Source organism: Prenolepis imparis, unplaced genomic scaffold (genome assembly GCF_030444845.1).
Source record: "Prenolepis imparis isolate NDT839.2.m4 unplaced genomic scaffold, iyPreImpa1.0 SCAF_278, whole genome shotgun sequence".
NCBI classification, from domain to species: domain Eukaryota; kingdom Metazoa; phylum Arthropoda; class Insecta; order Hymenoptera; family Formicidae; genus Prenolepis; species Prenolepis imparis.
In genome coordinates this window covers 1-16880 of record NW_028141436.1, presented here as the reverse complement: position 1 = coordinate 16880, position 16880 = coordinate 1, and the positions used below count along the sequence as shown (strand labels likewise).

The 16880-nt window shown below is 26.6% G+C and overlaps 2 protein-coding genes across 2 annotated transcripts; both read left to right on the top strand.

Moving 5' to 3' along the window:
* The first annotated feature begins 1229 nt into the window (after window positions 1-1229).
* Window positions 1230-1687, top strand: LOC145948208 (juvenile hormone acid O-methyltransferase-like). The gene is made up of 2 exons (XM_083057954.1): window positions 1230-1353; window positions 1478-1687. The coding sequence occupies exons 1-2, from the start codon at window positions 1230-1232 to the stop codon at window positions 1594-1596; spliced, it is 243 nt and encodes an 80-aa protein (XP_082914080.1). The 3' UTR covers window positions 1597-1687.
* Window positions 1688-2215: 528 nt separating this feature from the next.
* On the top strand, window positions 2216-3869 carry LOC145948207 (juvenile hormone acid O-methyltransferase-like). Its single transcript, XM_083057952.1, has 4 exons — window positions 2216-2592; window positions 2762-2897; window positions 3252-3396; window positions 3532-3869. The coding sequence occupies exons 1-4, from the start codon at window positions 2519-2521 to the stop codon at window positions 3750-3752; spliced, it is 576 nt and encodes a 191-aa protein (XP_082914078.1). The 5' UTR covers window positions 2216-2518; the 3' UTR covers window positions 3753-3869.
* The last annotated feature ends 13011 nt before the right edge of the window (window positions 3870-16880 follow it).

The following is a 16880-nucleotide window of genomic DNA, read 5'->3' as shown; positions in this document are numbered from 1 at the left end:
TAGCTTTTAAATGAGACAGACAAGACTAGTAAATAGATATTTTTAAGCCCTACAACTTCTGTTTGAAAGATTTTTTTCTAAAATGCTAAGTTTATCAAATATTCAACCATTTTCAGACTTTCAACACACACTGTATGTGTAATGTAAATTATGTATATCAAAACATTAAATTCTCTACATCTAGTACTTATTTTTTAATAAATAAATATACAATTGATTTTATTTTGAAAACACATTAAGGGTAAAACTTAAAAAACACTCATATATGACTGTTCCAATAATATAATCGATAATAAAACTTGATTTTCATAACATTTCCCGGACATGGTAAACAAATAATTCTTAGCTTCAGTTTCTATAAAATTCTAAAAACAGTTTCCAATAAAATAGTTTAGGTTCCTCGAAGGACCCAAAAATGACTTATTTTTAATATTCTTTATTGATTGAATAATCACTAACCAAACGACTAAAAATACCACTGACATTTCGACTGTTATTTAATTCAAGTTATGCATCTACCTCTCCCACCTTTCTCAAATACATACTCATCCTCGTATGACAACAAACAATCTTAATCAATCGTTGCTTTTAAGTGAGAGAATACTATTATTTAGAAAAAAATTTTATTTGTAACTATATATACCGATAAAGTATTGTAAAATATTCTTTTTATTCCATATCATATTGAATTTTTTGTTATATTCTAATTATGATAGAGAAAAAAAACTCTATATATTAATATTAAAGAATTGAAGAAAATGAGCTAATAAAAGCTAGTGTGTCGGAATTAAAATGTAAAATTGATTTAAATTAATTACGAAAAACTCTAATGGTTTATTACGCAATTTGTGTGTAATTATTTTTAATTTATTCAGAACATTTTAGTACTTTTTTGTACCATCCTCAGCTTATTGTATTAAAAGTTAAAAGTGAGTGTTGTTTTTATACATTATACCGAACACTTGTATTATTAAACGATAAGCTGAAGATGATCCAAAGAAAAGACAGAAACGTTCTGAATAAATAAAGAATAATTACAAACAAAATATTTGCGTATTAAAATGCCGACGCATCGGCTCTTATTAGTTCATTTCCTTCAATCTTTTTATATATCTTTTCATATTTTATACATTTTTTTAAATTCTAGTTATTTACTCATTATCATAACATCATGATACAACCAGCGCAATACGATTCATTTGATAATAACAAAAATATTACAACTTTTAATGAACGAGTTTGCCAAAGAGCTAAAAAATATATCCGGAAAATGTATGGATGTTGGTTGTGGACCCGGGGATATAACAAAGAATATTCTTCTTCCGGCGCTTGATCCAAAAGCAACAATGATTGGTAAAAAAATAATAAAATAATAAATCAGATTATTATAACATCTCGCGTGCGCGCGCACAAACACACACACATACATTGTTATAATAATTAATATTAATTAATATAACAATTATATATTATAAAGGTACAGATATTATGGAAAATATAATCGAATACGCGAACAATACGTGTGGTGACAAGGAACGACTCAAATTCGAAGTGTTGGATATTCAAACGAAAAAATTGCCCAAGAAATATATTTAGAAATTCGATCACATCACTACAAAAAATGGCCGTGTTCGATGTGTGTTCAACGTGTGTAGAAATAACACATAACACACTTTTCTCACGTGTACTGAACGGCTGCTGTGTTAATACTACACACTTTGAATAGAATAATACGTGTACAATACACGTAAATGTGTAGTTTTAATATGGTTAGGTGTTATACACACTTCTCGATTACAACTCGTTAACAACACGTTAATTCAAACACACTTAAAGCGTGTTGATATAATACAGAAATGCTATGTTACACATATCGTACGGTACAACACACGTTGATAATAACGCACGAGCGAAACTAACACGGAAAAAAGAAACACATTTATAAGTGTGTAAAAAAATTAATTGAAAAAAAATACAAAGAACTAAAGAAAATATATAATGACTAACTCTGTAATGGGTGACTAACCATGTAATAAAAATGTATAATATATAAGCTAACTAATATATAGACCTATCTATATAACATGCTACCTAACTAAAATATATATATGTAAACACAACTCTATACAAATATATGTATAACAAAATATTATAATTTATAAAATCATTAATAATTGATCAGATCAGTATTAAAAGTTTGTATTTTGTGTTTAAATTCGTATAAAAGAAATAAAAATTTAATATAAACATATAAATAAATTAATCCTACGGAAAATCCATACGAAAAATTAATCAAAAAAATTAGAAATCCCGCTGTAAAACAATTTTAGGGGTGTTCGACGGCCGTAGAAGTAACGTGCAAAATGTTGCATCATGTACATCGTATACACATAATGCAACGAATACGCGTAAAACGTGTAAAAACAACACGCATAGATGCATACATTCAACACACGTGTGTTCTTATTTTACACACGATGAAACGTGTAAAAAGTGTCTACAGAATAACACGCTTAAAATGTGTAAAAGTAACACACTTGTTTTTGCAGTGATATTCTCATTTTATGCTTTACAATGGTGCCATGACATTCGGTAAGTAAAATTATTAAATAAACGTAAATTAACATTTTTTTTGTAGGAAAGAACTTTTGCATATAATTTTACTAATATATTTTTACATAATTATATTTCAAAAATTAATTCTAATAGATATATATTTTCAAAATTACAATAATTAACATTCATCTTCATTGTTTAACAGCCAAACGTTTGAGAATATTTATCGTATACTTCGACCTGGTAAAACTATGCTGATATTAAGTATAGCACGTAGCACAGCTATCTTTGAGGCCTTAGAAATTTTGGCGCAAGATATGCGATATGCATCGTATATGGGGGTGAATATTATTACATTGAAATATGATGTAAAATTATATTGTAGCATAAGTTCTGATTGTAAAAATATCTTTAGCAATATTTTAAAATCCGCCGAGTGTACATACACTTATAAATGACTGACTTATAAAATAGATTTAGTTGCTTTACATTCTTGTATTATTTAACATTTAATTTTGGATACACTTTTTTGTTTTACTTACTGATCGGTCTGCGAAGATATCAATATCAAATATATAACAGACGGCATTATTTATAAAATCACTTTCTTTATATATAAATATTTAAATATTACATGTGTGTGTGTATTGCTTCTATTGCAATGTTTTAACTGTAGACTGTCAATTATCTCACAGGACAAAAAAAAGTATGTTGGAGCATTTCATTATTCGGCCCGACCTCGCGAAGAGCTAATAGAAATACTTGAAGATATCGGATTTCAAGTTCATCATTGCAGTAATCGGGAGATGAACACTTATGAGAATACAGAAAAGTTTCAACGTAAGTATTTTCCTTGACATGCATGCAAAAATTGAATTCCAGAATATGTGATTAATATAATTTTTTAAATATTATTTCTTCTTATTTATTTGATTTGTAATTGTAAATTAATCATATTTTTTTAAAATTCAATAGCCATAATTACTTCACAATATACTTTTACATTTTTGGACAATATGTCGTATAATCTAAGAGAGGAGTTCATGAATGAGTTAGCACGTAGATATACGGAAATAAAAGTTAAAGAATACAGAGATAGTCAAGGTAATTCTAAGCTGCATAATGGAAAAGAAGAGACGGATATTCCTACTTTATATTCTGTACTAATAGTTTATGCACAAAAAAATGTTTCATAGTTGTACAGATATCTCTCCATGATCTACGGCAAAAATGGGCATAATTTTTTTCTTTCCTATTTTTTTCTTTAAACCCCCTTTTTACAAAACGATTGTATTGATAATATTTACTTGTATTTCTTTATAGACTAATCTAAAATAATAATATTAACAAATTTATTTTACAAGTATATTGAAGTATGTATTGAAGTAAGTATATTGTGTGTGTGTACTAAATATTTTATATTTTATTTATATTACATAAGGTACAAAATATATTATATAGGATATATAATATAGTATAAAATACTTAATACAGTTTTATTTTTAAAATTGATGGAACGTATCTAAATAAAAAAAAAAATATTTTTTATAGATTGACAGATTCCATAAACAATGTATATACTTTATAAATTTGTAAATATTATTTTTACTCTCCAACATGGTTACAATTCTAAATAACACCAAGTATGTTTTTATTGCATATATACAATGTATATTGTTTTGACCATTTTCTATTGCGTTTTTATATTTAATAATTATCTATGATACATGTTTGTACTTGATCTTAGAACTGATAATAAATTCATAATAAATAGTAATTGAATGATAATTAAACATAATTATTAGAACAAATAAATGATTATTTTTTTTTTCTTTGACTTCTATATTTTATTTCTATATCATATTTCAATATCTCATTTAATATTTATTACTTAAAAATAAAATTGATTATCCAAGTGTATCCTGTTGATGCCATTTCGATTAAAATTGCAAAATATTGCATAATTATTGTAATTTTGAAAATATATATCTATTAGAATTAATTTTTGAAATATAGTTATGTCAAAATATATTAGTAAAATTATATGCAAAAGTTATTTTCTACGAAAAAAAATATTAATTTATTTTTATTCAATAATTTTTCTTACCGAATGTCATGGCACCAATGCAAAGCATGAAATGAGAATATGTGATCGAATTTCGAAATATACTCCTCGGGCAATTTTTTCGTTTGAATATCCAACACTTCGAATTTGAGTCGTTTTTTGTCACCGTATGTTTTGTTTGCGTATCTGTACCTTTATAATATATATTTTAACATTAATTAATATTAATTGTTATTACATTATTGTGTGTTTGTTTGTGTGCGCGTGCGAGTGTTATAATCTTTCGTAATTTATTATTCTATCTTACCAATCATTGTTGCTTTTGGATCAAGTGCCGGAAGAAGAGTATCCTTTGTTATATCTCCGGGTCCACAACCAACATCCATACATTTTTCAGATATATTTTTTAGCTCTTTGGCGAACTCGTTGATTATAAGTGATGCATTGTTTCTTCACATATTATCAAATAAATCGTACTGCGCTAGTTGTACCATGGTTTTATGATAATGGATAAATAACTAGAATATAAAAAATATATAAAATATGAAAAGATATATAATATAATAAGATTGAAGGAAATGAACTAATAAGAGCCGATGCGTCGGCATTTTAATACGCAAATATTTTGTGTGTAATTATTCTTTATTTATTCAGAACGTTTCTGTCCCCCATGGAAAAATATATATGTAAAAATATATGTAGACATATATGTAATATATTATATATATTTTGAAATATATGTATAATATAAATACATATTTGCATAATATAATTTATATATATATTTAAAAAATATATGTAAGTAAAAATATAGTTTTATTATATTGAATTTGAATATAATCTATAACAAATAAATATTATATGCATATATATATATGCTATATATTTTGAATAATAATTTGTATATATTATTATAATTGGATTTTTCCATATATGTGTGATATCACTTAAACTGTATAAAGATATAGTATATATATACAGGGTGTCCCATAATTCGCGAACCACCCGTCAGTTGCAGGTAGAGCATGTTGAACTGAATAGAAAAGTCTTCTACCATTTTGCGATTTTCGCAATAATTAATGAGAAATAAATTAAAGAAGATCAGCCAATTCGTGTGACGACGGCGAGAAAAGACAGCCCAGTTTCATATCGTTACTAAGCATGCGGCGAAAAGAAACAGTATAATGTTACACGGTTGCTCGGCGCGCGATGAAGCGGGGAGGAGCGCTTTACAAAAGACAGTAACTATATACGAGTAGCGCTAACTCTGGACCCCCGAGTGGGCTGTCTCTTCTCGCTGCAGGCTTATCATCGCTCGAATTGGCTGATTTTCTTTAATTTATTTCTCATTAATTATTGAGAAAATTGCAAAATGGTAGAGGACTTTTTTACTCAGTTTAACCTACTCTACCTGACGGGTGGTTCGCGAATTATGGGACACCCTGTATATATAAATATATTTTTGCATATGTATAAATATCTTTTTGCATATATACATAAATATATACTATTTATATTTTTTAATAACAAAAAATTATATAATTTTGTATATGCAGACTTATATTTCATATATACTTTTGCATATATTATAAATATATTATAAGCGGCAAAAAATGATTTAATTTCTTATATGCATTTATATATTTTATATATGTATTAATATATATTTATATATGTATAAAATATATTTTAGAATATATTTTTGAATATATATTTTTCCATGGGCGTTTCTTTGGATCATCTTTAGCTTATCGTTTAATAATACGTGTTCGGTATGATGTATAAAAAACAACATTCACTATTTATACAATAAGCTGAGGATGGTCCAAAGAAAGTACTAAAATGTTTTGAATAAATTAAGAATAATTACACACAAATTGCGTAATAAACCATAAGAATCTTTCGTAATTAATTTAAATTAATAAATTTACGTTTTAATTCCGACTGACTGATTGAGTTAACGGACGATCTTTGTTAAAACAGTTTGGAATAATTTAACATTCTTTCTTGCGACCGTTTTATCATACCGAATTATATACATTAATCATACATCTAACAAACTGCGTTTAATTGGATCGCCTGTTCGATGAATTTTAAAATCGGACACTAATGAATATGATGGACGTACATGAATCGAAAGTTAACGAAAGAATATCGTAAATGTATGATTGATTCTCTAGCGTTTCCTTTCGTAAGTATCCTATTAATATGTTATCGTTTCTTATTATTTCTTTTCGCTAACCCATACAGCATTGAATGATTGTAGAAACATATTGCATAGATCTAACATTATAATATTGCATGTGAGTTGTGAAATATTCCTGCAATATTACTGCAAGAATGTGGCAACAGTAAAATTTCCGCTTTTAAAAAAATTACAATGTAATACTATGGTATTATTACGGTGCAATATATTAAAAATAATATTAAATAAAACTTTTTATTTCGATATATTACGCGCTTTCATCATTATGTTTACTTATAGTAATTTAATGTAGTAAAATATATATATTTCTATAATTATTAACTTTAAATTAAGTAAATACTAGTTTATGCTGATGTTATAAAACATTATTGATATTATAACATCAAGCGTTAAATCTAGCATTTACTCGACATTTTAAAGTTAAGAGACAATTGTACCTTTAGTCTTAGAGCTAATTTCATCAACTTTATATAATTCTCCTGACTATAACTTAAGTACGAGATAGATAGTGAATCGCGCGTCGCATAGCGGTAAATGAAGGAACTAACGATTTGACTGAATACTATTTTTTTTATAATATTTTTGGAATGTTGCTGTAAGATTTTTCATAAAATATTACAGTTATATGTTTCTATAATGTCCCTACAGTATTACAATGCAACTTGCAAGATTGTAATATTACTGCAATGTAATTGCAATGTACTGTTTTTGCAAATCGTATCGGTTCCTATTGTTTTCTATCGATTTTTTATCAGGGATGTTTTCTGTTGTAACTTTACGATAATACATTTATAAAATACGTTTTCAATTGTTTATGGTTGATGCATGATTAAAAATTATAGGTTTTTTCGTAATTGTACGTTAAAAAACTTAAAACTTTTTTTATTATAAATATACAATTGATTACGAATAGATTTTCAATCATTTTTGATAAATTCCAATAAAACAATAAAACAAGTGTGCAAATTGGAAACTTGCACATTGCTTCCTCACCATTCTATTTCGCTCATTAATCTTTCTCTATGAGCAAGCTAGTTTTTCAATTTTGGCTTCCTCATAGAGGAAGCTTAATGAGCGAAATAGAATGGTGAGGAAGCAATGTGCAAGTTTCCAATTTGCACACTTGTTTCATATAAAATAACATTTTTTGTCACGTATATATATGTGTGTATGTATGTATGTACTTCCTTTTGTATGTTCCTTTCGTATGTTTCTTTCGTAAAATTTTCATTTTTTGAAAAATTTAAAATTTCATAAAAAATAAATCTCTTTACCGATTTTCGTCAAATTCAATACCAACCAACCTTTAATGATAATCTATTCGTGTAAAAAAATTTAAACCGATATCTCAAAATTTACGAAAATTAGAGCAATCACGCCCTTTTCTTAAAAAATTCAAAATTTTATAAAAAAAGAACCACTTAGCCGATTCAAGCCAAATTCAATACCAACCAATCTTTAATGATAATCTATTTGTATAAAAAAATTTAACCCGATATCTCAAAATTTACGGAAGTTAGAGAAATCACGCCATTTTTAAAAAAAATTAAAATTGGATTAAAATCTAAAACACTTTATGAATTTTTCTAAAAATTACTGTAAATAAAAGTGTTGTACTACTTTACTTGTGTGCAAAATTAAAGCGCTGTAGCTCAAGCAGTTCTTGAGTTATGGACGTTTGAAAAATCCGTACATGGATACATACATACATACATACATACAGACATTTTGTAAAAATGTGATTTTTCGATGTTTTGGAACATTCTAAACACATTGGCATAGAAATCCGGAAAAAAAAATTTTTCACGAAAACAAAGCTTCCTCTATGAGGAAGCAAAACAATATATCACAATAAGAATTTTATCGTATTCTAACGACTAAATCCGCTTTTTACAGAGAATGAAAGAAAACGATAAAAAACGATAACATTTCTTTCGAAATCTAAAAAGTAAAACAATAAGAAACGATAAGATTTTCTACAGATCGTATCGGTTCCTATTGTTTTCTATCGATATTTTTTATCAGAGGGGTATCACGCATTCATTCTGTCTAGTCGTTTCTTGGCTCATGAACCTTGGAACAATGTGGCTAGAGACCCATTATGGATGATCTTAATTTAACTTAAGAACGGAAAGCTTTTCTCGGACAAGACGATGAAAGAAAGTATCTCGATGTGTAACTTTACAGTAATCGTTTTTTCTTTTATTTTTTATGTTATAACTTTCTACGAATTATGTCATTTGCGCTGAAGATGGCCCAAAAATGGGTCCGAAACGTCCGCTAATATGTAATTTAGTCTGTACACATTATCTAATATAAATTAAGTAAGAATTTTAATTTTCTTTTTGTTTTTTATTTTTGCGTTCGACCGTCTACGCCAGGCTCAAAATTGCTAATTAATTTTATATTTAAAATAATTGTGCAATCTGCTTAACTCAAATGCTTCAATTTTGCTATAATATTGCTATAGCATTATACTTAATTTTTTTTTTATATTATATTATATTTACAACCTTCCTATTTATGATCCAGCAATAATTGATATTTGACTCCTCTTTCATTTGAAAGAGTTTGTACGCTATATATATATCGTACGAATATAGGTGTCTCTCTATTTTTCACATTTTCATAATTGTATCACGATGTACGAGATGACATATATTTATATAATTATAAATAAATTAAAATTCTTTGGCATTAAAATTCAATGATATGTTTCGTTTATGTGTATATGAATGTGTTTGTATTTGTGTGTATATGTGCATAATAATTATACGAATCTGATAGAATTGTTGTATTCAGTACAGAATCAAGAATCAAGCGAGAGGACGGTTTTAGATTTGAGAATTGTAGAAAAAAATATCAGGTCAGGATATACAAGAAAAACAACAATATTTCACATTTAGCTCAACTACGCATAAATTACACTCGACACACACATCAACATTACCGTAATAATATTAATTTATTTTGTTAATAATGTCAGCTTTTTTTACGAATTGCTTTATACATATAATTAACGCGATGATACTCAATTTAGGATCGCATTGTGTTTTTTTCAACCATCGACATATATTATTTTGTTATATATATATTTCTGTTTTATATAAAATTAATTGTAGAATATAATTTCTTCATTACGAGTTATCAATAACATAATTATTAAAAAATATTATTAAAAAAATATTAATACTTTATTAATATATTAAAAATTTATTATTGTAAAAACAATATTAATACTATTAATTAAATCCAAACTTTTCATAAACGATAAGACAAAGTTTTGAATCTTTCAACGATTTTAAAAAGACAGCTCACAAGTAATCCTACTCAAGAACTAATAACTACTGATAACTCTTAAATATGTTATAAAAATATGTTATGAAATATTTCATAAAAATTAAAATAATAATATGTTTTAAATAATACGTTATACACTATAAACTCGATTAATATTTTTCGACAGACATCAGTTGATAACTGCGTAATAAATATTAATCGAGTTTATAATATTATAACATTATTTGAAACATATTATTATTTTAACTTTTATGAAATGTTTTATAACATATTTTTATAATATATGTATTTAACAGTTATCAGTTGATTTCTATCAAAAAATATTTGAGTTTATTATAACATATTATTTATAAAATTATTATATTTTAATTCTTATAATATATTATTATTTTAAAAATTAATTATCAAATTAACGCTTTTATCAGCTAATTTTTGTCAAAAAATATTAATAAATTAATTTGATAATTAAATTTCATCGTAATAATATGTTATAAAAATTAAAACAGTAATATGTTGTAAATAATATGCTATAATACTTTATCCACCATCTCCACGCTGCATATCTCGCGTGAGACTGACTGCAAGATTCTGGTAAGCAGCGGTATCGCCAAGCGCAGCCTGTACGTCCACCATGGTGCGCATCTCGCGCCAGACTGATTCTCGATTCTCGATTCTCGAGATGTTGCGATTGCGAGACTGACGATCAGTCTCGCGCGAAACGCGCAGCGCGAAGGACGTATGGGGTGCGCTTGGCGACAACGCTTCTCAGAGTCTTGCGGTCAGTCTTGCGCGAGACGTTGAGCGTGGTAGATGTGTACAGACGCACGAATCTAATGGAAGCGCAGATATTTTGATCGAAAGATTCTTGTAGAAAATTCTATTTTTTTTGTTCTCTGTTAAGATTTAAATAAAGAATTTTTATGCATTGCATAATTAATTCACATATTTTTATGCATGCATTGCAATCACAATGCATAAAAAATAATATATAATAATTAATTATGCAATGCATAAAAATTCAGTATTTAAATCTAAAACAGAAAATGCGAACAAAAAAATAGAATTTTCTACAAGAATCTTTTGATAATCGTGATAATCACAACATCGAGACTAATTATGATTTTATTGATGAAAAAATTTGTTAATATTTTTTGATAGAAATTAGCTACTTAAACTCGGTTACTATTTTTGACAGTTATCAGTTGAATTCTGTCAAAAAATATTAATCGAGAACAAAGAATTATAATATATTATTTACAACATATATATTACTATTTTAATTTTTATAATATATTATTATTTTGAGATTTAATTACAACACTAGAACAACACAAGTGCGCACTACCAGCTGCGCCATTCTTCTGTTTTATATTTATAAAAATTTTATATTTAAAAAAATAATATAAATTTTGTTTAAACTAGATTAATATTTTTCAGAATCAGTTGAAATCAGCTAAAGCGTCAATTTGCTAATTAAATTTTTAATTAATAATATATATTGTAAAAATTAAAATAATGAAATATTTTAAATAATATAAAACTTATTTATTCGTTAGAAAATATAACTACTATAAAACGTTTACGAATAATTATTTAAAAGTATTTTAATTCTTGAAACTATTTGTTTCAAGTCAATGTTTTGTCGATTCGAGTTAAGATACATTATATTTCAAACGCGAGATAAACTCAATGATCAACTACTGTTAAAAATTCCGAGACAGATGAAATAAATCAATCTTTTTGGTTACATAAATTTATGTTTCCTTGCTAAATTTATGATTTTATTTGAAGAGTTGGAGTAAAACAGAAGATCTCGTATCCTTCAAAGTTTTTCGGAAATATAGCCTGTTTTATGTTTCTCATTAATTTATTCTTGCATTTGAATTTCATTGCTTTACAATTTTATTTTATTTTAATTATCTGTAGAGAAAAACATACATATAACTAACATTAAAAAGCGTTGATATTATTGTCTGATGATATGGAAATGTTAAATTTCGATAAACTAATAAAACTAATAATGTTATTAAATTATATTTTTCGAATTCTATATAAGAAACATTTGGAAGCGATAAAATAATATATGTAGTCGAAATTTAACATTATATATTATTGCGTACATATTTAAATAACATATTTAATAATCTACAAAATTTGTAGAAATGTCAATTGTGCTGTTATAATGTAATAAAAAAAACTTTAATTGATTCCCTCCCTTAAATTTGTGTAACCATGCGATAAACTTAACTCTATTTCAATTTTGCTAAAATATTGCTATAGGTAATAGCATTATACTTTATATTTTCGATAATTTATATTAATTCTAAATCTTCTTTTCTATGGTTCAACATTAACAGAATCGATAGATTTTAGACTTTTTTTTTACATGACGTTTGCAATATAAATAGATGTCTATTTATTTCTTTGTATTTTCATATATGTATCATGATGTATGAGATAACAAATATTTATATAATTATAGATAAATTTTATATGTTAATATAATAAATTTTGAATTCTGCACATTAATTTCAAATGATTTGTTTTGATATTCCGTTTATGTGTATATGTGAATATGTGTGTTGATATTCGTGTGTCTCTATATGTTACGATTCTGATAGTCATAATGGATAAGACCAAAATTTTTCGCACGTATCCGATGACAATTTACGCGTGCGCAGCGTAATATAAATACATATATAAAAGCAGTGGTTACATCGAGGCACAAATACACAAAGAAAGTTTGCCACGGTTTTATTACTGTACAGCCAAAAATGGAACTGGAAAATGAACAGGAGGAATTTGGTGAGTCGAAAGATATTTTACAAAATTAAATAATTTTGATTGCCGATTTCATAAACAGATAATTAAGATATAGAGCGCTAATATTTCTTTTGTGCTAATATTATTATTTTTTAACAAATTATTCTTAGGTAATTTATATTCCCATGTAATAGCGCGAGCATCGCATAGCAAGTCTCGCAATTCTTTAGATTCAAGTAGAGTCGCGTATATTATTTTGATGTTTACCGGTATTAACAATATTTTAGCGAATCGTTTTGCATACTAGATATGCACGAAATAAGTTTAATATTAAGGTTACAACTTTCACTTCGTATTAAAAATATATTTGAATAAATGTCAGATGTTTAGATATATAGAATTATTGCAGAATATATAATTTCTTCTATACATATATTTTTAAGTATTAAATATTACTATTAAATTTCATCAATAATAATCGATCGATTTTGAATTTTGCGTTTATTTTACTTGCTGGAAATATAATCAACATACTATTCAAAATGTTCGTTACATTTAACAAAATAGATATGTTAGTAAACATATGTAAAAATCCATTCCTTTTTTGATTATCATTATATGTATATTGATTTTATCGTATTTTGAGTCAAATATTTAATTATTAAAATATTATAAAAATTCTTCTATATATATATTCAAAATAAATGTCGAAAAAATTTTAGTTTATTACATACTGTATTTACATCCATTTAATTTCAAATATTGCTAATTGTTATAATTAATTTATAAATTTTAATTATAATTTATTCAGAATTTGTATTTCTAATATAATTTTTTAATCATGATCTTAATTTGATCTTTCTCTATATTCTTTTTTTTTCTATTTGCCAGAGAATATAATGAAGGAAGCACTTTTTAAGTTTGCAATCACAAGTCTGAATAAATATATAAAGCTCAAGCCGAAGAACGATTTTGTTTTTAGTCCATATAACATATACGAGGGACTTCTGTCGTTTTACCTTATCTCCAGTGGTGACATTGAAAATTGTCTAAAACAAATTCTTCATTTGGAGAACGTCTCGAAATATGACTTGATAAATAATATTAATTTTAATAAATACGTAAGAAATATTTATCGCACAAAAACAGATGTAAATGCTTTTGACGCATTCTTGCATTAAATAATGGAAATAATAATAAAAAAAGAGTCAAAATTTTTATTCTACATTGTATAAAACAACATGTAAAGATATTTATTAAATATAAACTTTGCAACTCTGACAAATATATTAAGCAGTATAATAGCGATAATAACTAAAAAAATTTTTTTATCAGACAAATATGATTTCAAAACTTTGATACATTTTAAATATATTATCGAGCACAATCTTTTAATAAATAATTTTTTAGTAAAATTCAAAGACCTTGCTTCTCCTAATATCTAATTTTGACTATTTTTATACAGGGTGTAACTAAACAAATACGTATACGAAGCACACCATCAGGTGCAGGACAACAAACTAAATCAAAAAGTCCTGAGCCATTTTTTTATCTGAGCTTTATTTTTTACGCTATAAATTGTTAAAGTTTGCCAATCAGCGCGTGGCTACAACGGAAGGCAGCGTAAGCGCCGCCTACTGGGTGGGGAGCGCGGGATCGGAGAGTAGCGAGACAAAGTGGGGCGAAGCGAATGTAGCATGTCTCTGCTCTTTTTTGTACGTTTTGCGTAGCTCTTAAAATTTGATTATTCTCGATACTCTCGGCAGTGTGGAATATTTAATTTTTCCATCTTGTTAGCTGTCTCCATATTTGTGTTTAGAAATACTTTTTCTTTGAAGAGAAAGGTCACATGAGTTGTAGTCCGGAGATCGAGCAGGCCACGGACTAGTACTGAATCCTTCCCATCCTTGAGGAAAATTTTTATCGAAGTAATGGCGGATGATACTTTTGAATAAGATTCATTGAAATTAATATTAAAAGTGGTTTCGATAATTGGACTTAAATATTCAATTTATTTTAAGCGCAAAGTATAATTTTATTTTTAACATATTTAACAAAAAAAAACTTTCTTGTATGAAAACATTATCATACATATGTACGTAGTAATGACTACTTTTATTAAGATTTTTAGTCTTGATGTGTGAACATGATATAAAAATTAAGCCCTGAGAGTAAAATACAGTATTGAAACTGAGATAGCGATTTTCACAATTTCGATAGATTCTATTTAACTACGCAATAAAATAATAATTATAAACATTTTTATAATAATAAAAATAAATAATAATATAAATATAATAATAATAAAATAAGAGTAAAGATATATTATACATATTAAGAATAGATATTTTTATAATAAAAATAATTCTTAGGTGCAGAATGGGCAAGTGCATCATCGTGCATGAATATCGTAGCTCATCTATTTAATGTTACCTCTTCTAAATTATTCTCTGCCGGAACTAACAAATCTGGCAGATCCTTTTGTAAGAAATCGAGACTACTTTTGAGAGTTCAAGCGTGATAATATAAAAAGTTCGATCTAAGTCCTGTCAATAAGTTTATATCAATAGGAAAAATAATTCAATAGGAACAATACTAGTAATAATAGTAAACAGTAATATAACGATTACACATTATTTTTCTAGAAAGAAAATGTTTATTGCATTGATTAAATAAAAAAATAATTGAAATCGATAGACAGACGAAAGATAATAAAAAAGTTACATTAGAGAAATGATTAAAAAGGAAACAATAAAAATAGTTTCAATTTAATTAATTTAAATTACAATTAAATTTTAATTTTATTTCAGTTTAAAATACCTACTTACGATTTGATTTCTCGGCAATCCATACCAAATATTTACGGAATTCGATGTTGAAAAGATCTCTCTCGAGTAAGAAATAGATTTCCAAATGGCTGCAGTAATGACAATGATAAGAGAATGTGGATATTAAACATTCCTAAAATGTTTCTTGTAAATGTACATTTATCGACATACAAAATCCGACTTCTATAATTTGGTTTTTATTAGATTTAAATAATATTCAGCGAAAATCACGCGAGGCTGATAATATCGTGGAACTAAATGTTGTACTTTTGTATAATAATACGAATGCTGCTCATTTTCTGTAAGCATTCAGTAAACATTCATATACGATATACTAAACTGATGAGCAATAGATCTTGTATTTAATGTGGGATTATTGCGGAAGACAATTATAAAGCATCTTCCATCACAAGATTGTGTACCTCCATCTCTATTATTCGGTAAAACGCTACCAGTTTCTCGTAGTGGTCGAACAGCACCAGCTATTACATTTGGACTTGGATGATGTCGATTCGGGTATAAATTAGCATATTGCACTGCGGCAGGTGCAGCCTGTTCTCCGTTTATAAAATACAAACGAGAAACTGGTAATGTTTTACCGAATAATAGAAACGGAGGTCGTCCACGTCAAATACGCAATCTTGTGATGGAAAATGCTTTTATGGCTGTCTTTCGCAATGATCCCACATTAAGTACAAGATCTGTTGCTCGTTAGTTTGATATATCGCATACGAATGTTTATAGAGTGCTTAAAGAAAATGAGCAGCACCCGTATCACTATACAAAAGTACAACATTTACTTCCACGAGATTATCCATTTCGTGTGAATTTTGCTGAATATTATTTAAATCAAATGAATTTGAGACATAATTACGGAAGTCGGATTTTGTATACTGATGAATGTACATTTACGAGAAACGGAATGTTTAATACCCACAATTATCATTACTGGAGCCATGGAAATCCATTTCTCACTAGGTCAAGTTCTTTTCAATACCGATATTCTGTAAATGTTTGGTGTGGATTGCTGGGAGATCAAATCGTAAGTATTTTAAGATTATAATTTAATTAAAATTTAAATTAATCGAATTAAAATTATTTTTATTCAGTCCTTTTTAATCTTTTTTTTTTTCAATGGAACTTATTTTTTAATATCTCTCTT

Excerpts from the sequence above, each read along its gene's own strand:
- LOC145948207 (XM_083057952.1), top strand. The coding sequence starts at position 2,519 with ATGTGTAAAAGTAACACACTTGTTTTTGCAGTGATATTCTCATTTTAT. Across the intron at positions 2,593-2,761 it reads CAATGGTGCCATGACATTCG|CCAAACGTTTGAGAATATTT; the intron begins GTAAGTAAAATT and ends ATTGTTTAACAG. Across the intron at positions 3,397-3,531 it reads GAATACAGAAAAGTTTCAAC|CCATAATTACTTCACAATAT; the intron begins GTAAGTATTTTC and ends AAAATTCAATAG.
- LOC145948208 (XM_083057954.1), top strand. The coding sequence starts at position 1,230 with ATGAACGAGTTTGCCAAAGAGCTAAAAAATATATCCGGAAAATGTATG. Across the intron at positions 1,354-1,477 it reads TCCAAAAGCAACAATGATTG|GTACAGATATTATGGAAAAT; the intron begins GTAAAAAAATAA and ends TATATTATAAAG.